Below are 26,738 nucleotides of genomic sequence, written 5' to 3' on the forward strand. Positions count from 1 at the left end.
GTATATACTTCTGCCTTAAAGGAAGCCTTTATTATCATGTTTTTAACAACTTTCTAGTGAAGCACAATCTCATGAGTTTCTTGTATAAAATCAAGTGGTACAATTGTTTACACTGAGATTTTTCTAAATAAAAACTTTTTTAAAAAGCAGTCTTTCTATAAATGGTACAGCACAATGAATATACAGTGACAAGTGCAATAAATTATAGCTTGTATTTACAAGAAGCTTTTTTAAATGCAAGAATTAGAGGTAAGTGCATTTAATACAAGTTTAATATCGATCCAAAAAATTTGCTATTAGTTTCTGCTAGACAAAGCGTGGCTACACTGTGAATGTATCCTTTATACCAGTTTGCTAGTTGCGTGAGTTGAAGGGGAAAGGTTGTCCAAAGACTTGCATACGTTGTTGACATTCTGTCTTCCTGTAAATAAATTGTCCTGCTAGAGACTGAACAGCCCCTAAACTTTCACGGCTGAACTGCAGCTGTAGGACTGTCCCAACTTCCTTCCTTGGGCAAGCAGTAGTGGATGAGGCAGCTCCACATGGGGAGTGGAAGGAAGTTGCACAAGTGTATAAAGTTGTATCGTTCAGTCAAATAGTGAACTGGAAAGACCAGCCAGGGTCTGAGTTCACACCAGTCTTCCTAACACAGGGTGCAGCCAAGCCATCTTACGATTGCAGGATCAGACTTAAACTGTGCTTGGAGCATAACAGAACGGAAACATTTGCTTTGGCACAATTTAAGATGCTTACTGTCATGACAGATTTCAGGAGGAAACGACAGTCTAGGTGTAGTAACTGGTCCTTCTAGACAAAAGGCAATTTCCTAACCTTAGGAATTTTTTATCTTGTACAAGATGTATGCTCTATGTCTGAAGTACTAACACCACTTTCTTCACTCTTGCTTCCCTGCCTCTCCCCTCATCTTCCCCCCCTCCCCAAAAAACAACTCACTTGTTTTGGGTGTTGGGTGCCCTTCCAGTAAAACTGCAGCACACATCCAAGCAACTGCTAAGGCCAAGCTGCTGTGTGAGACTGTCCCAGCCCAATGAAGCACGTGTGGGCACGGTGCTGCTTTGCACGCCGCGGCTCTGCAGGGCTGAGCGGGCACCGCGGCGTAGGCTCAGGCTCTGCGCCAGTCCAGCGGTTTGCTCCTGCCCCAGCGTGTGGGCCCCACACCCCTTCCTCCCACAAGGCACGTACATGGTGTTCTGAAAGGTGGTCCATCAATTATTTGTCTTCTCCAAGGTCAGGTAGTTCATGAAAGCACGGAAGGTAGTATGGAAGTTCATGGTAGAATCACAGAGTCCGCATGAAGACTGTTTGTCAGTGACATCCACAAGCTCTTACTACCATATTCCTGTATTTCTTCAAGATTACATTAGAATTATCATCAAAATAAAGAACGGATATGGCATTTAGTTTGGTAGGTGCACAGCATGGTTTGGGAACGTAATCAGGATTCATAAGATGAACCTATTGCCAAAAAGAAAACACAGCTGAGACAATGGTAACTAACTCGTTTACAAATTCACCTATTGCTCTGGCATCGAGCTTCCTGGAGACTTACCAGAGTTTGTACAATGGCATGGTTGGTTGCGTTCATATGGGCGTTGAGTGGGAATGAGCACTCCCCATCACAGTAGTTGGCTGCGTAGCCCTTTGGAGCGATGATCCAGTCCTTTTTAGGAAACAAACAGAACGTGATTCAAATGAAAAAGTTGCCAAGTTGTACAGACAACTGCATGCAATTAAGAGCAGCTGAAAATTTTCCACTAACTTTTTTCTTGAGGGTGAAAATGTGTTTTCACTGAAACTGTTAGGGTTTGGGGGTTTTTTTGTTTGGTTTGTTTTTTTTTTTTTTTTTTTTTTTTTGTGAGCCATGACTCTTCCATGGACACACCAATTTAAATGTCCGAAGAATGGTGCATGTCTATGCACAGCTTAACTGCCACGAACTAAAGGAGTATTATTGCTAAAACTCTTGGTGGGTTGCCCTGTGCAGATTGTGGTTTGGATGCCTTTATGTTCCAACGTTTCCTGCAGGTTAGGCCCTCTGGCTGAACTACCTTTCCTAGGCTGAGTCACAGCCTCAGCTGGTGTTCCCTCCTGGAGAAAAATCATGTACGTGCATGCGTGTGCGTGCACACACGCACAACTCAACCAGGGAGTTCCAGAGCAGGAACGTAAAACGCTGGTGCAGTGCCTCACAGGCACTCTACCTTCTACACTCCCACAGGGGCACGAGGCTGCTAAGGCCACCGTGGGAAGTTTTAGCTGTGGAACAGCCTCTCCACCTCCGCCAGCCTCCTCGGCAGGAGGGGCAGGGCAGCCAGCCCGAGCTGCGTGTGCCACCCGCCGGCCCCCGTGGCAATCCGAGCGCCTTGCTGTGGCAGAAGGTGATTCTTCACCAAAGGGCTGATAAAAAGATGACAGCCTCTCTGCTGCTGACACGAAAGAGGCGAAGGTGAATTAAAAGCATCACCCATTAGCAGGAGACATTTCGCCTCCCTTGGTGTCAGGCTCTGCAGGTCGCCATCCTGGTACGCTTCACGTGCATGTAGTTCTTCGACAATTTCCCCTTTACCTGATAACTGTTACCTGGCTTAGCGTGAATTTTGGTACAGCAGGCCTGAGCAGCCAGAGACTGTTGTTGCAGCTTTGCTAGCCAAGTCTGCAGTTTAACTGCTAACAGGATGCCTGGGCATAGCAAAACCAGCCCTTCATTTTACCACACTAGCTTCACCCATAATTTGCTCCTGGTAAAACGAGCTGCTTTTGATAAGTCAGTCACTCTCCTGCTACAGAAGCCAGTACAGAGTGTGTAAAGTTGTGGTTTAATTCAGCAAAAGAACAAGGGAAGCACTCTGCTAAAAAAATGGATGCTAAAAAAATTTGATGGGGTGTTCTGAAGGAGCTAGCACTCCCCAAAAACTGCAGGGGGGCTGCTGCCCTGCCTCCATCATCTCCCTATGACAAGTGGGATCTGGATTCCAACTCCTGCAAAGAGCCCTGCTGGTTTGTGGACTTCCTTTGGCAGCACCTTACCTTTCTGCTCAAGCCTGCAGCTAGAAAGGTGAAGGCAGTGCCTTCGAGACCGTGAACTTCACAACTGAAACATGCTTCCTACCTGGAAGTGGAGCAAGCGAGCTAAGGAGGAGGTGGCAAGACTGTGCACAAGTTCAAATAGAAGCCACTAACAAGTAATGGGGAACGGAGTCAGCATGCAGCTACAGCGGTGGACTAGCCACTAGTCAACTTCAGGGCTGAAGTTGGTATAAGCTACAAAAAAATGCTGCTGTCCCATTAGTTGGGAGAGGACTTTCATGTGTAGGGTATTACAGAAGCAGTCAGGGCAACCCTGGCATCCTGAATTATACTCTGGTGAAAACAGTAGCTGATAGAAATGGGACCTCCCTCACAAAAGTGCTGAATGAAAGAATAATGAAAAAAATAACTTTAAAAAAGAGAAGATGAGGGCATTCTTTGAAAGGCAGTGTTTGATGACACTATGGCCTGGTCCTAAATAACTCACTCTAAACAACTCTCTGGCCTTACAGTGTTGCAACTAAACCCTGTCTTCCGTCCACCTACAGCAGCCAGTGCCAATTGTGGGGCAGGGGTGGAGTTTTACAACACAATGGCCAAGGTTAAAATTAGGCTGATCACTAGAAAAAACTTGATTTGGTTAAAATCACTGCTTAACAACGGATTTTTTCCTTCTCGTTAGAGGTACACAGATATGAGCCCTTGCCCGTACCGTGACTCCCATGAGTGACAGAGATGACTATATACTCGAATCTCATAAAGTATCAAGGTTCCTCTGGATCTTCTCAAATGTCACAACTATCAATATTTATTTGCCCTTCCCCATGACTGGTTTTAGTGAGGAGGCACAAGGGACATTTTAAAGCATAATGGCAGCCTCGAGTGGAATTACCGTGACACTGTTTAGATAACATTTCATAACAAAATGTCTAGTTTACCCAGCGAGAAACACCACACACCTGCCATCCCAAGTCTTGGAAGCTAACGTAAAGCTCATGCTTTCTGCACGCTGTTTTTAAGTCACTGCTGTTGTAATCTGTTAAAAGAAAAAGAACAAACCAGGAATTTAGAAAGCAAAACAGGCAGAGCATCCCTGGAGGGCACAGCCGGCCAGATGTGTGCGCACTGCAGGCTCAGCAGTGAGAAACGGCGAGCTCCCTCAGCAGCCAAAAGGGTAAGGGTGTTGAGGGACATCCAAAGCAGGGCTGAAGCTTTTAAGATGCCTATGGGAATGGAGGCACCCAAGTAACAGTGACCTGGTTATAATTCCTTCAGCTGCCTTTAATAACTTGACAAGCAGTGCTTGTAAAACACCTCTGGTAAAATGACTTCTTAAAAAAAAAAAAAAAAAAAAAAAAATCTACTCCTTCAGCCCAGCACAGGCTACATCCCTGCTGGGTGCTCAAACTCATGCCACTTCCTCGGTTGCGGTTTCTGACACGTGCCGCCCTAGGTGGTAAGCTCAAAACACACACACTTACCAAGAGAATTACAACCTCAGGAAGGTTACTCATCTCTTTGTGCCCCTGTACCGGTTAGCAGAAGGCCTTAAACAGCTAAGATGTCCCAAAGGCAGTGAAGCCATGTCCCTGTCGTTCTCTGTGCCTTATCCCCAGCCTGCCCCAGACACCACACATGGCTCCGTGCACCACCTCCGGTCTTGGAGCTTTACAAGCCATGCTCTGAAAAACAAGCTTCTCCTTCCTATAACCCGCTTATCTGCGGATGACACAGGGTTTGACACGCTCTCAACGTTAACTTGCTCCTTAGTGCTAATACTGCACGGAAGAGTTGGGACGCAGGGCACAAAGCCCTGACCAGAGACCTTTCCCCTTGCCACTGTACGAGGACGTTTCGACCATGCAGGAGCCGATTCCGACGGCCGTACAGAATACAGCGTTTGATAGCGAGTGGCATTTCCCATTTATATTTGGAAGGAGAGGCGGCTCGGCACGCGAACGCCTGGGACGGAGGCAAGCGGAGGAGCCGAGCGGTGACAGAGGGGCCTCTCACCCCCGGGGTGGCCGCACAAATCCAGCCTCGACGGGCAGCGGCTGGTTCGGTCACGCCTGGGGCGGCTGCCGGCCCTCAGCCCAGCAGCCACAGAACCCCCCTGGCAGCGGGGCGAGAAGCACGACAGGAAGAGACTGGGGGGCAAATCGGGCCGAGCAGCGCGGGAGCCCCGGGTCCCGGCCCGTGCAGGGACACGTGTGCGCCTTGGTCCCAGAGCTGGACCCAGACGGGCCGCGCGTTCCTCCGGTGCCGTACCCCAGGGGCCTCCTCTCCTCTCCCACGCCTCAGTTGCGAGTAAAGGCGATTCCGTCAGCAGGCAGATGCCACACGCTGATGCGCCTGCCCCCCGCTGCCCTGGGCCTTTTGGCTAAACAGCACCCCCCCCCCCCCCGGCGCCCCTAACGCGGCTTGAAAGGGCACCCCCCCAGCGTCGCTTTCCCTAAACGCGGCAGCTGGGATAGAAAAATATTTTTAGTGACTTTTTCCTTGGCTCTGAATAGGCCTTTCTTTTTCTTCCCTCCACTGCCCCCCCCCCCCTCCCCCCCCCCAAGTTTGGGAACTACAAATGCAAATATTTATTCAAAAGAAAAACTATAATACTAAAAGCACATCCAACTGACATTAAGGGCAGCACAGCATTACAGCTGGGTACAGTTAACACTAAGGTCTGAAAAAAACCCTACACCTCAAACCTAGCCTCCAAACCACCAAAGATTAGAGGGTTGTTTTTAGAAGCAGTTTGGGTTTTAAACTTTTAAGGATTGCATTTCAGACTTTCAATAGCTTCACTTCAATCACGGATTTAATCAGGTGAGCAGAGCTGGTTAACAGCCTGCTGCAGCATAAACATTCACTTTTTCAGGAGCACTCAGTAGCAAGGAGGGAGGCGAGTCTCTATTCAAGCTTTCCATTTTCAAACCAGACATACCCAGTAGAAACCAGGGTGTGGTGGGTTTTTTCAGATGAAGCTTTTCAGTCCCTGGCTCAGCCCAGGAGCAAATTTCTAGCATGAGATGTTTCTAAATGATCTGGTCATAACAAGGGAAAAAAATGAGCAGAAGATACTTTTAGTAGTCAAAGGCTTTCATTTAAGTACTTGAAAACACAACTTCATTGTTCTTCAATGGGAAATATGTTGTTTGCTTAGGGGAAAACCATCTGTATTTGATAGGGAGTTACAGTGGAGTTGATCTATTCACAACTGAGTGGGCAGAATGATATGTTCCAAATCCAGCTACAACTTACCCAAATCAGCTACAGGAAAGGGGAGAAGGCAAGGGAGGCAGAGAAAACAGGAGTGGGAAGGAAGGCTGCGATCAATCACAAGTTTAAAAAAACACAGGAGAAAAAAAAAAAAAAAAAGAGCTGCTTAACAAGCTACATGAAGCAGAACATGTTATGAACGTGTCCCTCTCTCACACTGCCTGAAACTGTCCCTTAAAAATGTGCCTTGGCTCACTGGCTGGTCACCCGATTCTCGCTCTGCATCAAGCACTGGCTACTCTCCATCCAAGGTAGATGCAGACCGCTCTACCTCCTCACTTCCCCGAACGCAGCCTTTGCTTTCTTAAATGTCAACGTATTAAACATCCCCGCTCCCAGCATTTGCATTTCCTCCATTTAACCCGCATGCCAAGCTCCCCAGCCCTTTATTCTTGTTACATGTTTGCCTACCACGTGTACTTCATGGAATCTACTTTAGCCCGACTTTGGGGATGTTACAAACTTTTAATGAACCTTTAGCAGTGGCTTTGTGAACTGGGGAAAAAAATGCAGCAGTACATAATAATGATCCATTCCCTGCGGTTTGGGATTCGGCATATGCCCTAGAGCCATGTATGTTTGACATACATCCAATTATGGGCCTGAAAAAAGAGAAATCCGCACAGTAAAGGTTTTTTGGTGGTGAGCTAAAGCTCACTGAGCCACTGAAGTTGGCCTCCGCAGCGCATTTTCTCCAAAGCCTGGAAAGCAGTATCGGCTACCCCAGTCCAGCATGCTCAGCTGTTTCAGCCCAAATTGCCATCTGAGGTTGCTCGCGGTGCAAGATCCAACCGCCAGAAGGCAAGGGGGTGCGTGTCCCTCCCTGCCAGCCCTGCAGCGGGGAGCCAGGAGGGCCGAGAGGCAGCCTGCACCGGGGGGACGCTGCAAACCACCGCCGCGGGGCCGGCTTACACTGCCACAACACAACTTGCAAGGCTGGTTTGCCAGAGACCTCCAAAATCTCTGCGAGTTTAGGGAGCTGTTCAGGAGCTCCTCTAGCCTCACTGTGGGTTTAGCAAAATCGTCTTTTTTTCCCCTGAATGTACCAATTCAGAAACACTAGCTTGGCATTTACAAGGCACTGCATTTAATCACACTGAAAACTATTTTGTCTAAAACAGAGATTTTAGAAAACCCCAAACCCCTAGTTCTGCACGTAAAAATAACTTCCAGGGCAGCGCAGTTAAAGCAGCACAGTTAACACGGCTTGTCTCTGTGGCTTGTTTGCACTGAATGTTGTCTGCCTTCACCAGAACCCACGTCTGACTTTCTGTGAGCACAGATGTTTCTCTTAAAGCTGGACACTGGCATTCGTGTTGCTGAAAGGGGAGAGAGAAGAGCCTGACCCTAACGGTCTTCCTCCTACAGATACTTACGCACCCACCTTAGATTTCCTACAACCTCTCCCACATTAAGTGCTGGCAAAGAATATATAAATATTTACTGAGGTTGATCTGTCTGAGAACACCCTTGCTGCTCCCAAGGTGCCAGCTTACCAAATTCCACACGGTAATTAATTGCTTCTGTGATTCAAAATAGCTTTGACAGAGGTCTCCAAGGCCAGCCCCTTCTTCTTGGTGTTTGACTTTGGTGATTTGTCCGGATAAAGCTGGTGTAAACTGATCACACAGTTAATAACAGCCCACTTCACATGAAAGCGATCTGCTTGTGTGGGAAGAAGGGAGGATGTCGGGGGCTGTTGTGGACCTGCATGTGAAGGAACATACAGAAATGCCAGCCATGCCACCCCGCTCTGCATCCGAGCCCTGTACTAAGGCAAAGACTGGCTGTGAGATAGCGATGTTTATTAACAACACCCTTACCAGCCTGAAAGCATTTGGTCTTATTTGCCTTCAGTGTTTAAGCACGCTGCTCTTCGCAGTATTTTGTTCCCATACATGTGGGGAAATCTGCCTGGTGCCGCGCATGTCTGCCGGAAGGAAAGGCCACTTGGAAGGCCCCTCCATTTCTCATGGAGCAGCACCTCACGCCAGTCCCAGAGGCCCCAGTGTGGCTAAAGAGAAGGACCCGAAAAGGGGTGTTGCATGAGGTTTTACTCAGAGCAGCAAGCGCAGCCTGAAGTCAGACATTTAAATGCAATTCTCTCCTGATGGGAAGGGACGTGCCTGAAGGCTGACTTGCAGAAGAGGAGGGTTATCGCCACGTACAGAAACTATAACTCAAAGAGGAGCTGCCTGCATGGCAGCAAATTCCTTAGGCTTGAGCGTCACCGTCTGTTACGATAGAGAGAGTCCCCATCTCTTCAGGTTAACTAGAGGGTCAGCTTGGAGTCTGAGAGCACGAGCTAAACCCACCACAAGACATGGCTCAGCACGGGCCTCCAGATCTTGCAGACAACAGCAGAGAAACACCTGCACGCTCCTCCCACCCACCTCGTGCCTCCATGCCCTGGGCCAGAGCTGGTGTATGATATTCTGCCTCAACAGACAAAAATACTTCCTTTTCTTCCTGCTCATCCCCCTCCTGCAGAAGAACTGAGCTTGGCTCCAGGAATGCATTGACACAGGACTCTATGTCAAAGCAGTTTATAACCATGGGGGTTACTCAGTTCTGCTTTATACAAGCCAGTCATAATTACGCGTTTATAATACAGGGAAATAAGCATTCTTGGCAAAAAAATACAGAACACTGAGATTCTTATGCCGTAGCCATAACCTTCGCATCTGAGCACTTGGTACTGACTGCAGGACAACAACTGCACATCAAAGGAGCACAGCGGGGTCCCAATCCCGCACATAACAGCATGCCTTCACGCAACCCCCCGGCTCACCAGATCCAATACCAGCCCAGCAGCACACTTCACGTGCTCGGAACTGCTGGACTTGAAATGCTTTCCATATTTAGAGAGTAAATGGGGCTTTTTAAAACATACCGCCCCAACACAACTCACAGTATCTTCTGGGAAAGGGGTACATTTTTGGACTGAAGAAAGAAACCCCTGCATATTCACTGACATAGAGGAAGGAAGGTTCAATCTACAAAAAAAATATCAACACCAGCCAGCTGTCTTGCTCTGCAAGAGAGAAACTGCCCTCAAGCCCTGATAGGCAGCGGCAGTCCTGAGTCAGGGAAGAGAACAGACCAAAAATCTGACAAGAGAGAAGATACAGTGAGAGAGGGAGACGCACAGGCAGGGAGATGCACAGGAGGGGACCGCAGCATCCCAGTTCTGCACCCACTTTGGGTCCAGATGCATCAGGGCACCCTCAGAAGAGCAAGGCAGCCTTCAGGGTATCCCCCAGGCTCACCTCCTGTTTGATCCTGGGGCAAACACTTCCCCAGCCCTGCCATGTATCATGGATGTAGGAATCCACACAAAAAAGAAAACTAAAAAGAAAAAACCCCTGTGATCTCTTTAACGCTAAAAGCGCATATCGGTCATTGGTGTCTCTTGGGCTATTAAATCAACCACTTCTTCAGTGGTTAAGAAGAACAGAGTCTAAGAGTGTCACACTTTGAAAGGAAAATAAGCTGATGTAGTCTGTCTTTTCTAAACACAGAAACCAACCAAACACACATCTTAACTTTAAATTCTGCTCCTTTACCCTGCCTTAAATCCACAGAGGCTCAACTATACCTTGTTGACTACTGAACTGCCAAATTCCAGGTTTTAAATTAAAGCTGGCTTTGAGCTAGAAGAGCTCAAAAAAGCCCTTGAGACCACAGAACGACCAGCTATTTTCTCCCTTTTTGTCATTTTATAATTTTATGGCCTGATGTGTGGTGTAGTCAAGAAAGCAGTGATGCAAAAATGGCCCTTTTTGCCCAATATATCTGCTCCCTCCGGAGCTTTGAGTCACATTGCCTGATTTAATAACAGTAAAAAATTGGGTTTAGCACTGCAGAGCTTGTGGAGCTGGGGAAAGAAAGTTGGAGCCTATCCTGGCTCCACTACCAGCACAACAAAAGAGCAACGCAGTGAGTAACATTCCCAAAGCACTGTGAATGAATTAAAAAATTGGCTCTCGTGATGAGGGGAGCATGGCAACTAAGCCCACCTGAGTGGGAGAACTGTATGCTGCCTGCGTAAAAGCTGGCCTTATTGCTTATAGTGCTCAGATGAATAATCTACCTATGCCCTTGGCAAGCCCATCACATGGGAAGGTAACCCAGGGAGCAGCTGTGATGCCTGCCTTTAAAACTGCCGCTTGGAGGCCCCCCCCAAGGAGAAGCAGGACTGAAGCAGGTCCCAGCAATTAAGACCAACGGGCAGCTCCACTTGCGGGGCTGGCAGAGGGCTCTCGCGCCAGATTAGACGGTAACTCCTCCAGCAATGCCACGCTGGCGCTGGCCAGCCCCCCTCGGGGAGGTCCGGCTGCAGGACTGAGTCACTCCTCCTGCCCTTAAGATCCGTGAAGAGACATTTCACACCGAACCAAGTCCGGCACTTGCGCAGCGTGGCATGGGAACCCGCGGCCACGCTGCGGTGTGCACCACGGGGACACTCAAGAGCTGCTAGTGGCCGACTGCTGCTGGCACGCACTAGCCCAAAGGGCAAGCCCATCACCACGCTGGGCTGAAGCAACAGGGCTGCATCACCACATGGCTATGCCCAAAGCCTGGCCGCCAGCCCTGGAGGGGCTCCCAACCTGGCTCTGGCTCCCAGCGCCATGGCCAGCACGGAGCCACCTCGGGGGCTGCATGGCTCACCCGCCACCCGAGCACGCAAGAGCAGGGGACAGCCTACAGATTCACACCAGCTAAGTTTCAGCAATGCTGGCTCATCTTCCCATGCTGTGTCTGGACACAGACTGAAAAACACAGCTGCCTCTCTTCCTTGGGGTATAGTCATTTCTAGACATGGGAAAAGCAGGGATCTTATTGGAAATGAAGGGGGCAGCATAAGCAAATTAATCAAGTAACTTGGAACTGGCTGAAATGTTTGAGAGGAAAGAAGGTACTCAATGAACAAAGGACTTGTAGCACTGTGATGCAGGGCAAAGTGGCTGGAAAACAGACAAGACTTAGAACACTCATTTTTTGTCAAAATTTCAGAGTTATCCTATTGTCCCACCAGCCCACAACAGCATTCACAAGGCTGCTGTACAACAGCTGCAACATGCAACTTTTCCACAGCAAACAGGCATGCCTATCTGCCTGCCTGGAGATGCACTTCACCATGTATACGCTGCTGTTCTCGTAAGTTAAAAAAAAAACCAAACAACATTTTGTGCTGTTCTACCAGGGTTTTTCCAAAGATCACCAAGAGAGGACTTTGCTGGAAATGAGTATGTGCAATATCATAAATCTCAGTGTACACGGAGATGGAATCTTTTAAATATTGCACTTCACATGGCATAATTCTAGGCGAATACTGTGTAGCAAGCAACCTACAAGCACAAGAGTCAGGGTTAAAACACCTCATCCCCCCTCCACCCCGAATTCAGTGGCTGCGACTTCTCACAGGGGTCTGGACTCCATGCTGGATTCAAGAGGACTCCTGTAAGTCTCATTATGTGAGACCCCCTCTTCCATGCAGATGTAGACTGTTCCCCCTAGGAAGAGCATCCCAACTCACAACCCCCTTCTTGCTTTTGCCAAAGCAAATAGCAACATTACAAGAAGTCATCCCAGCTCGTGTCGTGCGATTACCTGTGACACTAGATACCCTGGAAACATCCTGAGCCTGGGTGGAACGGTTTCGACTCTGTTGCCGGCGCCTGCTCGTTGCTGACCTAGTGGTCCGTACGTGAACTTCGCTCACTTTGAAGAAGGCCACCATGAAAGGCTGTTTGTCATAAGGGCCATCTCGGCCTATAAGTCCTGCTTCTCTAGGATTTACACTGAAACCTTCAAACCAAATAGAAAAGTGAGCGTTAGAGAAATGGTGCAGTTGGATTGCTCCTTCCAGCATCGCAACATCTCCATAAGCAGTGTTTCCTTTCTTGCTCACTCTCTTCTTTTTAATCACTAAACATTCCCCTCCTGCCACCATTACTTATGGACATTTCTACAACAGCACCCCATCCATCCTGGACAAGAGGCTCCACTGCAGCACCTAGCTTTTCAGTACCTCTATGGCATCTCTACTCCAGTTAGGCATTGAAGAGGTATAGAGGTAGATATATAAAACACACAAAGCCCAGATGTGTCATGAAATTAGTTCTGCTGCCTGTGAAACACAAGCAGCAGAGATGGGATTAGGAGACCTGTAGGAAAAGCAGAGGCCAAAGAGATGAGGTGCTTTTGTCAGGAGCACAGGGACAGGCTCTCAGCCCATTCCGGGAGCTGGAGGCTGGCACTAGCATTTCCTCAGGGAGAACAGTGGAGAGCCCCTCTGGTCTCACTTGGCCCCACCGGTGTACCAAACCCCAGCATGAAGCAAGGGGAAGAAAACATAAGGTTGGAGGCTGGCTCCTATGGAGGGAAGATGTCACTGTCATCTTTTCGGACACTTTCTGCTCATCTAGATCCTCTCCTTCCCTACTGCTTATATTCCAACACGCAATTTCATGCTCTTTTGCAGTCCCTTCTCTCCTTTTCCACCTTTCGAAGTTTCTACGGGCTGTGAAAGGCTACCACCACAGCTGCCCTCAGAGGGACCAGCCCCACACATTAACTGCATCACTTCTCCAGTGCAGGGCTCCCACCTCAGGCTCGATGAGATCTGAGCAGTGACAGCAGCTGCACCAGCCAGGAGGGCTGCCGTAAGCCTACATACCCATACACCTGCCCTCTTCTCTTCCTCGCACTCCTAAACCTCACCCCACCTCCACACCCTCCTCCATCTCCAACCCAGGAACTGGGGACCTCCCCCAGCCTGCCTCCACCAGCTCACCTTGGTACTGTTCAAGAGAGACTTGACCTCATTCGTGGGGAAAGACACGTCCATCACGGGACAGCCAAGAACTGACAGCCCTCAATCTGTACCCTCAGGCGCCTTGCTCACGGTGTTGGCTACCACTGCCTACAAAAGCAGGGTGCTCAACCCGCCAACGCAACTGGACTCTTGGCACCACTCCTAGGCAGCATCCAAGAGACTCGCGAGGTGACTTGCGTTACCTGGCCCGCAACCTACCATCCCGGGTCACCACGCTCAGCTGCAGTCCCATGTTGTGCTGAGGGTTCATCACCCACATGTTACTGGTGGCAGTGACATCAAACTCCAGCCAACCCTCCTCCGAGGCCCACACCGCCCGCGTGTCCAGCAGGAACAGGTCAGAGGCCCTGCAGAGGAGAAGCATAATTACAAGATTGTGACATCTGGGATTTTCTCCCCTGGCTTTTGCTGTTACAGAAACAAATGCTGAAATTGTTAAAAATTATGTTAACAGCTAGAAAAAAAACAATGTCTAAAATCTGCCTGTTTGTATCTAGAGTTCTGCCATGAGATGCACATGCTTCCGCATGTGAAATTCAGGATTACAAAATTTTTTCACTCTTTTCTAAGTAGGAGGAAAGCAATCCTGCTCCTCAGGTCTGTCCATTTCTCCACCGGCAAGGGCTTTTGTTGAAGGGGTTTCATGGTTTCAGCCCACCTTCCACAACACAGACCCACCGCAGTTGACCAAAATAAAAATAAAAATGAACTAACAGGTAGAGTATCAAACAGTGAAGGAAAATTAACCTCTGAAGAGATTTTTCTGGGGCTTATCAACAGAGATTAGAGTACCTTGTTCCAATGCTGTTGGTACTGGGTCTCCTTCATGGGATTCAGCTTCAAATGCTAGCAAGTCTATACCTTTATTGCAGCGTCAAATGCCTATCAAAACTCAGTTCAATGAAATCCACTGCAGAAGCACCCAGAGAAATTCCATGTATGTTTTCTCACTGTTTTATAGGCATAACTTTCCTGTGTAAGAGAGCTACAATTCCTATCCTTAACCTGTGGCCATTGTCACCAAATGGATACCAGGTGTCAATCCCATCTTCATCTGTCTTTCCACCCTGGATTTTTTTAACAAAAATTCAATGGAAATGAGAAAACAGGGTACCTGTCCCTTCCACCCATCAAAGGTTAACTTCAGAAAAAAACAAAACAAAACAAAACAAAACAACATTTTGATTGAGTTACATTTTATTTTTGGCCAACTGCTACGTCATACTGCCCAGCAGCTCAGTTTGCATGAGATCACACATGGAAAAATAAGCACTTAAGTATATTAGGGCTCCTAGTGCAGCTATTTTTACAGCGTGTAGGCTTTCCTCCACCTCGCTGGTAGCCACATGCTCTGTGGTTGACTCAGCAGCCTTTCCCACAGGAGTCTTTGCCACCGCTCCTCCAACGGGAAAAGGGTTCAGGAACAACTCTGACCTTTACCTCCAACAGCAGTGAGTGGCTGGGGCTGGCCAGCTGCTACATGTTTTGGAAACCTTAGGGTTGAAAGATTTGGGCTTTCCCAGGCAGGGTACATAAACTGAACTGTTGCTTAAAGGAGACCACAAACAGCAGCTGCAGCTGAGACCACTCTTCCCCACTGATAGATCATTCCCACCAATATGACTTGGTCATATTGGTCGTCTCCAATGCTTGAAATGGACTATATGTGAAAAAGCGTTATCCTGGCACCTGTTCTGACCTTCCCCCTCACACCAACTGCTTGTTGATCTCTGGTCTCACTTCCCCTCCTCTAAGTGTCATACTCTCCCCGGCACTCGCCTGCTCCGGACAATGTCCCACTGGAGCCTCCACACTAGAGTAACTTCGGTGTTACAACCCCACAAGCCAAACATGTCTGGATGCAGAGCTGCTGGGAACACTGTAAGAGCAAACCCTCAAGAACACTCAACCACATGGGATTAGTCAGGTCTACAAAAGCATGAAGAGGAGGCTCAGAGCCTATATTGCCATTGCCCTATACTCTGGGAAGACACTTGGACATCAGAGAGCTGTAAAGCCTGAAAGGACCACACAACATCATCTAGCCCATTCCCCTGAACTCTGGGCGGGATCAGCTACATCCACATCACTCCTGAGAGATGTTTGCCTGACCTGATCTCACAGATTTTCAGTTTCAGGAACTTCAACATCTTTCTAGGAAATTGAATGGGTTTCACTTGAAGTACCTTTTTTTTTTTTTTTTCCTTTGCCTTTCCCCATAATATCTAACTTAAATGTCACAACAATCTCTCCTTCTCATTAAAACATCATCTTCAGTCTTTCCTTGCAAGCCATGTTTAATAGACTTTGACTGTTCTCATAGATCTTCATAGACCTAACTCAGATCAAGATCTCACTGACGCCGAGTACAGTGGAAGGATAATTTTGATGCATCTCATAGACTGTGCCTCTACTTATACATCTCAGAATATGATTTTGGCTTCTTCACAAAACTCACTGTTAATTCATATTCACCTTGTGATCCACTATAATCCTTAGATTCGTGCCGCTGAACTGCAAAGGACCTAGTCACGTCCTAGGGTGTATTTACATCACTGATTTTTCATGTTCAAATGCAATTCTTCTTCTACCAAATCACACTTTTTTCCCTCAGATCAAACCTCCATCATTATTACATTACTTAAAATACAGACTTGCTTTCCAGTGGGTCTCCCCCATCTTCATGTCCTCCACAAATGGAATAAGAAAACTGCCTGACCAAGGTACAATTCTACCAAATGAGAATGCTCCACTGCATCCCAGTACGTCACAATCATTTGAGAAGGATTTCAATTCCTTTGTAAAACACAGAAAAATGGACAACTGGGCTTTGCAACCCAGTTAACTCTTTGCAAAAAGTTTCATACAGGATTGGTTTTAAATCAGCTCTGCTAGTCAACTGACTTTTTCATTGTTTGACCAGATGAAGCCAATACTGAAGGTTCACCCCACAGGTATTGTAGGTCATAGTAGTAATGCCAGCAGGTAACACTTCCTAATACTTTTTGCTTAATGTTTGTCACCCAAACCTCACCAGGCTGCACAATTTTGCATATAATTTCTTACTGGTTTTGGCCTGAATGTTTTAAAACAATATCCTGTCACCTATTTCCAAAGACAAAATTAGGGGAAAATAAAAAGAAAATTTACTCACATAAAAAAGAATCCCAACTATTTAACTGAAGGTCATTAACCACTCCTTTATTTTTTCAGAACAGAAATGTTGCATGTCCTTCATCCTGTAAGAAAATCACCTCAAATTTGGCCAAGCAGTAAGTACCTGAAAATTGCTGCTCACACAGGCTCAACAGAGATTCAGAGCTTAGCATCAAAATCCTGTGGATGTTCTGTATGCAGGGAACATGCTTTCCTCTCCTTTCCCCCTTGCTAAACCAAACACCGTGTATCACCTGAGGGCAATCTGCTCTTCTCTACATGGCCAGGAAGAAACATCCTTGCTACTCCTGCAAAAAAGCAATATGATGTCTGATCTTGGAACAGAGACTGGGAGATGTCCCAGGCTGGCCCAAGGTGGAAGGAAAAGAATATCTAATTTGATGGGGAAGGGTGAAGGAGTTGCTGCAGTCATGGGGGACACATGGACATGCAAGGACTAGATTGAGAGACCCTAGATAAAAGGAAAAAGTCTGCAGAGAAAAGGGAGTAGAAAGTACCCGTGGCCACCACACCTCTGTGAATCAGGTCCATGATTCCCGACTCAGCATCCCTCTGCTTCTGAAGTAGCTGGGAAACTACTGGCATCTCCCTGCACTGATGGCTCACAGAAGGCTACAACCTGCTACTACTGCCATTTGCAGCGACACAGCTGCCAACACACACAGGGACGGACGTCAGTGATGTCTATCTCACACTTCCAGTCTTGTCCCAAAGTTCACAGGGACATGCAGCCACAGAACTGGATTTTTTTTTTCCCCATTCTGCTTTCTGAAGGCCATGGAAAACACATTTATTCCATTCTTCTCCCACTAGGGTTGCAAAAGAAAGATGGGAAGCATGAGAGCTAAAGCTGCTGCATAGCCTTAGTACCACTCCGGATGCTGGACTGTCGGCTGATTTTGGCAGGGACCATTTTTGCCGTTGGTGTTTGCTTAGTAGATCCACACTCTGTAGCCCTACCTGTCACAAAAATCAGAGAGCACACAGCTGATGAGCAGGAGCTTCCTGCAAGCCAAAGGCCAGTGCTGGAGAAAGGCAAAAACCACCTGAAAGTGGCAACTATACCTAGCGGAGACAGTTAACCCTCACTGGTACATGCATCAGCTTCTCATCTGCATCAAGACAACATGCCACTAGCTTTACCTTATAGCCATGTCAAAAAAAAAAAAAAAAATAGTCCAGGAAGCAGTCAGATACCATGCTGAACAGTGCTACACACAAGTAGATGAAAGCCCATAGTCAAAGCAAAACCAGAAGAGTGGACAAGAAGGTGAGAAACAGATCATATACTGAGCAAGTTGTGTGAAACAAGTATTGAATTTCTAGTCACTAAGTGGTAATGCTGATCCTGTGCACAGAAGCAGGCAGCGGCCTTCCAAGAGAAAGCACACAACCGTGTATGCAGTCACATTAATGGAAGAATATCCAAACTTTTCAACATTTGAGTATAACAAAGGCAAGACGGGACCTGAGGGAAATGGGAAGGAAGCATGAAGAACAGGCAAAACTAGGAAAAAAAAAGCTGGAAGAAATGCATGAGCCAGCATCATTGAGCAGAGAGGAAGGAATATCTGCTCTCATTGCAAGCTGAAGAAAGCAGAGTCAGTCCAGAGGTTTCATGCCCAAGCAACCCTGCATGTCAAGGACATCACAGGACCTCTGGCCCCTGCACAGCAGGACTTTCAAATTCAGTGTACAGAAGATAAATTTCATCACCAAAACAGGCAGCTTCTTAACATCCCCTGTGCCTAAACCTGCCTCTGGGTTTTTATATAGTTACTGTCATCTCATTGTCACTACGGTGCCCGACAGTCTCATCTTTATTTTCAGTGTGCTTAACCATCTGGATGAGTTCAGATGATAAGGGTGCTGCAGGCATAATATGCATTAATCTTAGACTATTAAAGGGAAGCAAGTGAATGGGAGGAACTGACGCAGTGAGCTGAAACAACTTTCCTGAGACAAGAGAGGACATTAACTGGGAAGATGCAAGTTAGAGACTCAAATCAGGAGCTCTTTGTTCTGGATCAAGGCCCTAAAGTACGGTCTCAAGTCCCAAGAAATAAATGGGAGTGTTTCCACGGCCTTCAGAAGACTCTGAAGGAGGATGGAGAAGCAAAGGTCAACAGAGCAATCACAAGTGGCTGTAATAAACAGAAAAAAAGTATACAATTTACCAGAGAAATATGGCCTGTGTAATTCGGAAGGCAGGATTTAGCTCAGTGTCCTCAGAGAGGGAGCGGATTTGTCAGATATAAATATCAAATACAGCTTCTATTCTTAATGTCGGCATCCCAACCATGTACTCAGGGCATTTGTAGGAGAAACAGCTTGCATTTAACTTCAGTGCTTTTCCCTCTGCAAGATAAATATTTTGTTAGCTGAAACCTCTGTGTAAACCTTTCAACGAAATGTCCCTGGGTGTTAATTCTCTTTAATTGAACACTAATTAGATTAGAATTTAGTCAAATTAGTAACCAGGTCAAGTGGTTAATCTTAGTTACTATACTTAGTGAAATGTTCACATTAAAGTAATTTCTCTGTTCTGGGTACACATTACAACATGGAACTTTGCTACAGGAAAAACACCAAAGCTATAAAAAGCTAAATTTAAAGAAGCATCTGTTGAACTAGGTTTTTTACTTTCCCACCCTCCCTGGCCCTCTTTCCCCGACTAGGCAGAAGTTTTACCAGGGAGACAGTGAGAAGAAACAGAAATCTCACCTTCAAAATGACCAAGTTAAAGGTCTCTTATTTTAATTACAGATCTCAGAACAACATTTTTGGCCCAGCTTCAAAGCTCACAATTACCCAGGTGTTTAAAGGATTGTTACGCATCAACAGCCATTTACCAAAGCATTAATTACTATAAGTCTCTAAAACTTTCCTTAGTTGAACCTTTTTATTTACTTTTCTTCAAAGACAAGTTGACATAATAGTCTAGACTGCCTAGCAGCAGTTTCTCAAAAGGGAATTTTGCACAGAAATGTGTGGGATTTACATTTTAATTATCACACTTTCTAAATACTCTTCTCTGCTGTGTACCTCAGAATCTGAGTCTGTAGTTCGCACTGACATCAATCTTCTGTAAAATTTATCCTGCATATAGCAGGATTATTTGCTCTTATCCACTAATGACGGACTAATAACAACTGACTCAGTCTTATAGAGTTGAACAGAGCTCAACATAGATAAAACTGAAATCAGCCTTTTCAAACCTGTAGATCCACCATCTTGCAGGAGGTGTAAGCGCTATTTTGAATTTAAAAGTGTTTGTTACTTATAGAACAGGCTATGCAGAGGTCACATAGCATGAGGTACTGCCAACATATGCAGTACAAAACCCTAATAACTTAGTATGTCAGAATGACCATTACTCCAGAGATTTAAAAGCACTGTACAAAATTTAATCAATCAGCGCTCACTCGTACAGTGAGCCTCAGGGAAGGGAATGCCAGCACCTGGAATGAGCTGCCATGGAAAGCAAAGCCAATCTCTATCATTTTATGAGAAGAAGTAAGGCTCAGTTTAACTGTCTTGAAGAAGCCATCTGTGGGCCAGAGGACCAGGAGAGACATACACATCCTATAAGAGCTCCTTAGAAATGAGGAAGGAAATACCAAGATCTGTCAACATACCAATTAAGTTACTTCCAATATGAAATGGAGGACCAGCAACTTGGCACTAATTCACAGGGATTGACAGCCAGTGGAGTAAAAAGCACAGAACAGAGATGCTGAGACATGATGGAGAAGTTCTGCAATTCAGCACAGGGAGAGGGAGAGGAGGGCCACCCTGGATGCATTCAGGGATGGGGACAAATCAGAAGGGACAGGTAAGCTCAGCCTCACACCACCACTGCTCTGTCTGATAAGAGCTCCCATGTGCTAAAAAGGCTGTCCTGTATCATTGAGGGCATCACCCCTGGCTGTAAGGTCTGCAAGGGCAGGAGGTTATGTCTTGTAAACTCACTGGAAGAGCAGCAGGGTGAAACACTGGTTTCAAGGCTGCATCTGGCAAAGAGTGGAAGATCAGATGCTAGAGCTAGAGGACATGGTCTCCCCATGCCAAGACTGCAGGAAGATCAGTTTACAGGTCCATGATAAACCCCAGCAAAGCCAACACTAATATTTGAGTGCAAAGGTGTCCCCCACATCCAGCTCAAGATCTTGAGCTTCACAGCTCTAAGGAATGAACATTTTATCAACAGGAACAGTGAAAAAATAAAAAAAATCGCCCCAAGTCAGAGGGATAGGAGATGTATTTCTCATTTCCTTGACTATGATTTCATGAGACTAAGGGGTATTCTAGCTGTAGTGATGGCTACACACCTCAGAGTTTAAATGTAGTTTGAGGCATGAAGATGGGGGAGAGGTAGTATTTGTCTTTGCACAGACACGGTATTCTTTAGTTCTGGTAGAAAAAGCCAGCTGGTTATGGGACTGATAAGTTTCATCCAGAGTAACTTTGACTTCTAAACTACTAAAAACCAACCACCCTAAACCACAGCAAATCACATGCCCACAGTGGGAGTTGAACCGAAATGTGGACAGACGCCTCTCTGTAGCATCATGGAAACAGCTCTATCATATACAAATATATGCACACTATATACAAATCTGACCCCAACTTGAAACAGATTGATGCTAGCTTTGTCATTTGTATTACACAACCCATTCCAAAACCCAGTTGAGGACAGTTATTTATTTTCTAAGCTATAAACACTGCCAGCAAATCAATTTGCCCTTTAGATTAGAAGCTCGGATCGCTTTTGTATAAATATCCTGTTGCAAAGAGGAAGACTTTATTACCACTGTAACTGGCAGCTAAAAACCAACAAGTGCCTTAACCCTTAAGGAATTGTGTTCCATAGAAGAACAACATACTCCCCAAGTGGTCACTCGGCAGGGCACACCTATGTCCACACATGTCTTATCATACAGGAGGAATCTTTTTGCACATCAAGTCCTCATATTTCATTCTGGGTGCAAATGAAAGTGTTTAATAAACTTTGACCATTAAGGTACCATATCTTCCTTTGATCACTAACACAGGCCACTGTGTTTTTCATAGATCAGTTGTTTGGACAGTGTGGGAGTGTTTTGAGGTCTGCATTAGCAGGATATTTACACTTGAAAACATACTGATGATCCAAACCACAGACTAACATCTTTGATCAACCATAAACTGCCTTTCCTAGTCCTGACCTGACACCTCTCTGGGTGACAGCAAGGAAGTTTCGAGAAAGAAAAAGAAATTAATGAGCTGTTTCCAGGGACACTCATTTCTTCTCTTCCCTTGCAAAGGTCTCACTTACACAGCAATCCACTCCCAAGACGTTTCAGAAGTCACAGAAGGCTTTGCTGGTCCTTCCACAAAATCAGCGCTACACCTTAGAAACAAGCCCACGTGCAGGGCTTGGCTGTGTATCAGCACCACTGAAGGGAGGAGAGTCGAGGCTGCGCAGCTCCTGCCTGCTGAAACTAAACGTGCCCTCAGATATGGACAAGGTGGGACAAGTACCTAGAAGCTGATGCCACTTGTCCTCCTAAACTGGTGCTTTGGCAAATCTCCCTGCTTTCTGCACATACCAAATATTACAAAAAATAAATAAAAAATAATAAAAAAAAAAAAAAATCCCACCCTAGCCTTCGAACAGCACATTCTCTTAAACTCTGGGGGCTCAGAAGCTGAAGGGCAGCAACATCCAGCAGATCGCCCGTTCCCCCTCCCACCGTCAGCCCCTACAGCCCACAGCCTGTTTCAAAACCCAGTCTTCCCTCTCAGGGTAAACCAGACGTCACCTCAGCCCTGTTTGGTGAAGCCTCCTCTCCACACAATCTGAAATGCATACCGCTGGTGGCTGGCCACAAGCTTGACCCACCCTGAGGATTTCATTAATCAATTTGCAGCATCCCACTGAAAACTCCAGCAGTTTGTGTTATGACAAAATGTGACCATTAACTGCGGTTTGGTTAGAAAACAGAAGCCTAGCTTCTAGGCTTTATTTTTTCACCTTACAAAAGGGTGGAAGGAATGGGGAGATTAAAATATTACTGACACAAGTGAGTCAGTACTAAGAACACTTTGAGCTTTTTTAAGAGAGAACGTCCTTAGCCCACACTGTCCTCAACACGCGTTTCACTGCCTGGAGACTTCACAAGTGTCATTTTTGTATTTCTGATGGATTTAAATGAGGAAAGGGTTAAATTTCTCCTTGAAGGTTTTAGGCTATTTCAATCAGCATTGATCTATGCTCATTCACACTCTCTCCGCATACACCCCTATCTAGGCGACAGTCTTGAATGGGCCCATATAATCCTTGCTTTTAGCCTTGTCTAGAGTGGCAAAAATCAGTTTGATAATTCAGTAACTGGTAGAAATTTAAGCCTTGGGCTTGGTTTTGTTTTTAGCCATCAGGGAACAGCCAGCAGTGCCTTGCGATTCTGTGCAGCAGCACGCACATCTGGGCTGGAGTCACACGTTCACGCTGTTACTGTCCAGATGCGCTTTTTTTTATTTTGCTCAAGTAATACCAAATTAAGCCACTTCATTACACTTAACTGGAGCCAAGGGACACTTCCAAGCTCTGAGCTTTGATGAAGATTTGCATTTACTGAAGCTTTCTCTTATCTCCTGCCATCCCAAACTCATTTATTTGAGAGGAGCAGGCAGGTTTTTTTCTTTATATTTTTTCCGTCAGAGGTGCATGCTGCCTTTCTCTTGAGGACTGCTGGTTTCAATCCATACATGCCAGCTGCCCTGTTAAGAATTATTTGAGCCCCAAAGTATTTTATTAGCTACCAATAATTGCCTCAGACAAGTCATAAAAGCCAAGATTAACATGGTGTCTGAATCTTCTCTGGAAACTGACAACGTTAACTGCAGGAGCATCTTCTGTGGCCTTCAGAGATTAATTTTCCTGACCAGAAGGAATATTTGTCAGCAGAACACGATGAAAAAAGGTGCTACATCAACTCCTTCTGTTTCACCTGCTAGTTCACCAGCTAGACTTCAAGATCTGTACAGACTCTTCCTTATGCAATAAAATGTCATAAAATGTCAGGAAATATCAGGCTGTTATTCAAACCATTAGTCCAAAGGAAGTGTGACACAACTTTTTTTAGTTTGTTTTTTTTTTAAGTCAAAGGCAGCTGTTATTTTCTGGCTCATAAGATGTCTGCTAAAATGCAACAGAAGCCTTACAAATATTTAGCAAGTTCCTTCAAAAAATAGTGCTTTTTTTCTTGTAATTTAATCTTCTGGTGTTCTCAACAGGGAAAGAAAACATTAAATTCCAAATTAATCCACTGACACAAAAGGGGGGAAAAAAGGCATTTTAGATTTCCACCCACCACACAACCTGCCCTGGTAAAAGCCAGTAAGTGTACTGATGATCAAAAACCAAAGCCACTCAAAGAATACAACTCCTTAAGGTGTACCAGAAGAATCTGAGGCATTTTTCCCCCTCCACGCAGAGACATTAGTGAACAGCTAAATACGACCTTTTAGTATTTGTTTTTGAGCATGTTTAGAGGCCAAAGTCCACCCAGGTCACCAAGGTGGCTGCATATTTGAATCTGTAGCATCAGTAGCCTATGGAGTCAGAACCTCAACCGAAGGTAACACTAAACAGCGGTAAGTAGCTTCTAATATCTTATTTTAACTCTTTCAACTTCTGCATATTTTTAGGATATAGAGGACAATTAATACGGATGACAATATATATACGCTTTTATATACAGATACAGAAAATACATACATATGCTCATATTTATCGACAAGCACACGTTTTCATACGTGCTTTTATATTTTACATGTACATTAAAGAGTCCTTTAAGCTGACAGGAAAAAGGGTGGAAGAGGACACGTCATTTTTACAGCTGCAAGACTCTGTGAGCCACATTTTGCCCACCTCTTCACAGATGATGTGACGAGTCCTGCAGACTCATCTGAAGCGCAAGTTTCTTTAGCCAAACATCTCCCTCCTTCCCACCAGCAAAAATAAATAAATAAAGCAGAAAAAGAAACAAAAAGGGAGCTTTGAGGGACTGGGTGAGTCAGAGGTTAGTAATGAACTACAGACACTCATCCCTGGGTCAGCGGTTCACGCCTAGCCCGTGTCAGGAGGGACGGCGAATTGCTGGCAGTCTGGACCTAGAGGAAGCCGCTTTACGATTCCCAGTCCCCACAGCAGGATCCCCTCAGCATGGCCGCCAGCAGCCGCAGGAGGAACGCGATGGAAGGGAACCGACAGACCCGAAATCCTTGCCAGCTCTGGAGAGAGACCACCCTGGTGGTCCCCACCTGAGCTGCTGCCCCGGCTCTGTCCGCAGGGAGGTGACCCGGTGATGCCCAGCGCGTGCGGATGCCAGCACGCCCAGTGCCAAAGGGCACGCGTTGCAGCTTCACGGCGCAATGAGATTTTGGCATGTTCCTGGCATGGCATTTGAAACAAAGATAGGAGGTGCCAGCATCACTGCTGCACACAGCCACTTTCAGAACAAAGAGTTTCAAAATTTGTTAGGAACAAGGTGTGTTAGGGGCCGTATCCTGTACTTTATTCTCTTTCCCATAATGCTTTACTTTCTTTCTCAGTTTACTCTCAAAAAATGTTGTATATACATAAAAACTGACAGTTCTCCTACTCTGTGCCCTGCTGTGGCATATCACTTCCCTAGACATTTGGCAGAGGTCTTCCTCCAGCCCCACAGGTGGGATCTCTATTTGCGAAAACTGAAACAGCCCAACACTCACCACTTTTTTATTCAGTGTGGCTCTAAATGAACAATTCAGCTAACATCTATGAGATCTGCATGACCGTCTGGACTTCCATCAGCTCTTCGGGTGGTCATAAATGTAACATCCTAACCAGCAAGCACGTTACCCCAGGAGGCACTCCAGCAACCCACAACTCAAAGCACGTAGGGAACACTGATCTTCTAAAACTAATGCCTTCTTCCCTATCGCCTATATACCCAAGCTTTTCTCTCTCTTTCCCTAGAGGCCACTTTCCCCGCAGAACAACCACTAGCTATCTGATGATGTCCTCACAACAGCAAATCATCAATGGCAGATGCCCCCAGATGGTACCAGTGGAAAGGCTGGAGAAAGAAGGACTGGAGAGCAAAACACCCAGCAAACCTCCACAGAGAAAAGAAATGGAGCTTGTTTAAAACAGTGATGTTTCCGATTTTTTTTTTCTCCCTGCAGCAGAGGAACAGTTACAGTCCTGACACGTTTCAGCAGAAGTAATGAAACACGTTTGTACCACAGCATTACTCTGACATTTAATTGACCATGTATTTCCATCTTTTAGCCTTACGTGATTCCCCCATCTGAAACATTACGCTTTTAAAATTAATCACTCCGTTTACACTTGTTTGGATTTTTGTGTCACAGTTTCTGTCTCTCTCTCTCTTTTGCCTCTCTCATTGCCGCTGAAAGCCCAGGAGTGATTTTGTACCTGTGGTCAGCATGTTGAATTTTCTTCTGCTTTATTTACTTTAACGTAAGTCCAGCTGAGAGCAGGTCAAGTCTGCACTAATTACCACTATTTTTCAAATAGGCTATGCTTTTTATGCTGGTAGTTATTAAGTTGAAAGGGGATATGTGTATTTCAGTACACAAGAGAAATGCCAGCGTAATAACTGGTTTAAAAATCTACTGCCTTACATTAGACTCTTGCTCTATTTAAAGACAACACAAAGGTTGCAGCTAAGTGACACCCTGGGTTACAATCCTGTGGATCTTCTCCAGCTGAGGTCCATTTTACACTCTACCATGCCCATTTCCCACAAGGAGAGGACCATGCAGTAACATAACCCCATTCATGTGAACAAAACCAGTATTTATTCAGCAGTCCTCTCAACATGAATGCACAAGCTCAGCCTTCCCCAGAACAGCATCTGGTGGCACAGAGCAAGCGCCCTCTTGCATACCTGTTCTGATGTTCCTGCAGCACTTGGTAGATGCTGATAAGGAAGGTTTGGTTTTTAAAGCTCCCCACAACGCAATCCTTGTAGATCCGAAACTCAGCGGCTGTGACGGCCTCACCCTCAGGAATCTGAGACAAATTAAATTTGAACTCCTTGTGGTGCCGCTGGTGAGGTGTGAACTCCTTGTCATATTCAACTGCAGATGGGAAAAGAAAAGAGAAAAAGGAACCATGACTAAAATTTGACAACAAAAGGTTTCCACATGCTACCACCTGTTCCTTCAAAAAAAAAAAAGAATCCTATTTTTTTCTCCAAAGATAGCCTTGGCAAGTTCCAGAAAAGCTTATGCAGCTAAAGACTTTCAAATACAATACTAAGAAAAGATGAATGTTCCTCTTCTCTAGCCAATGTCCTTGAGATTTCCTATTTTTTAAAGGAAAGCCAGCTCTGACAGGTGA

General features: G+C 45.9%; 1 protein-coding gene across 1 annotated transcript in view; it reads right to left on the minus strand.

The window, feature by feature from the left end:
• Positions 1-11: 11 nt before the first annotated feature.
• The window catches only part of BMP6 (bone morphogenetic protein 6), a 93,484-nt gene continuing 66,757 nt past the window's right edge, over positions 12-26,738 (minus strand). Inside the window, exons 2-7 of the mRNA XM_042806817.1 lie at positions 26,284-26,476; positions 13,364-13,512; positions 11,938-12,135; positions 4,008-4,084; positions 1,571-1,681; positions 12-1,476 (exon numbers count right to left, since the gene is read on the minus strand). Of these exons, the coding sequence (XP_042662751.1) occupies positions 1,327-1,476; positions 1,571-1,681; positions 4,008-4,084; positions 11,938-12,135; positions 13,364-13,512; positions 26,284-26,476 (878 nt within the window). The 3' untranslated portion in view covers positions 12-1,326. The remainder of the gene's footprint in view (positions 1,477-1,570; positions 1,682-4,007; positions 4,085-11,937; positions 12,136-13,363; positions 13,513-26,283; positions 26,477-26,738) is intronic.

Source organism: Tyto alba, unplaced genomic scaffold (assembly GCF_018691265.1).
Source record: "Tyto alba isolate M040663 unplaced genomic scaffold, T.alba_DEE_v4.0 Super-Scaffold_48, whole genome shotgun sequence".
NCBI classification, from domain to species: Eukaryota; Metazoa; Chordata; class Aves; order Strigiformes; family Tytonidae; genus Tyto; species Tyto alba.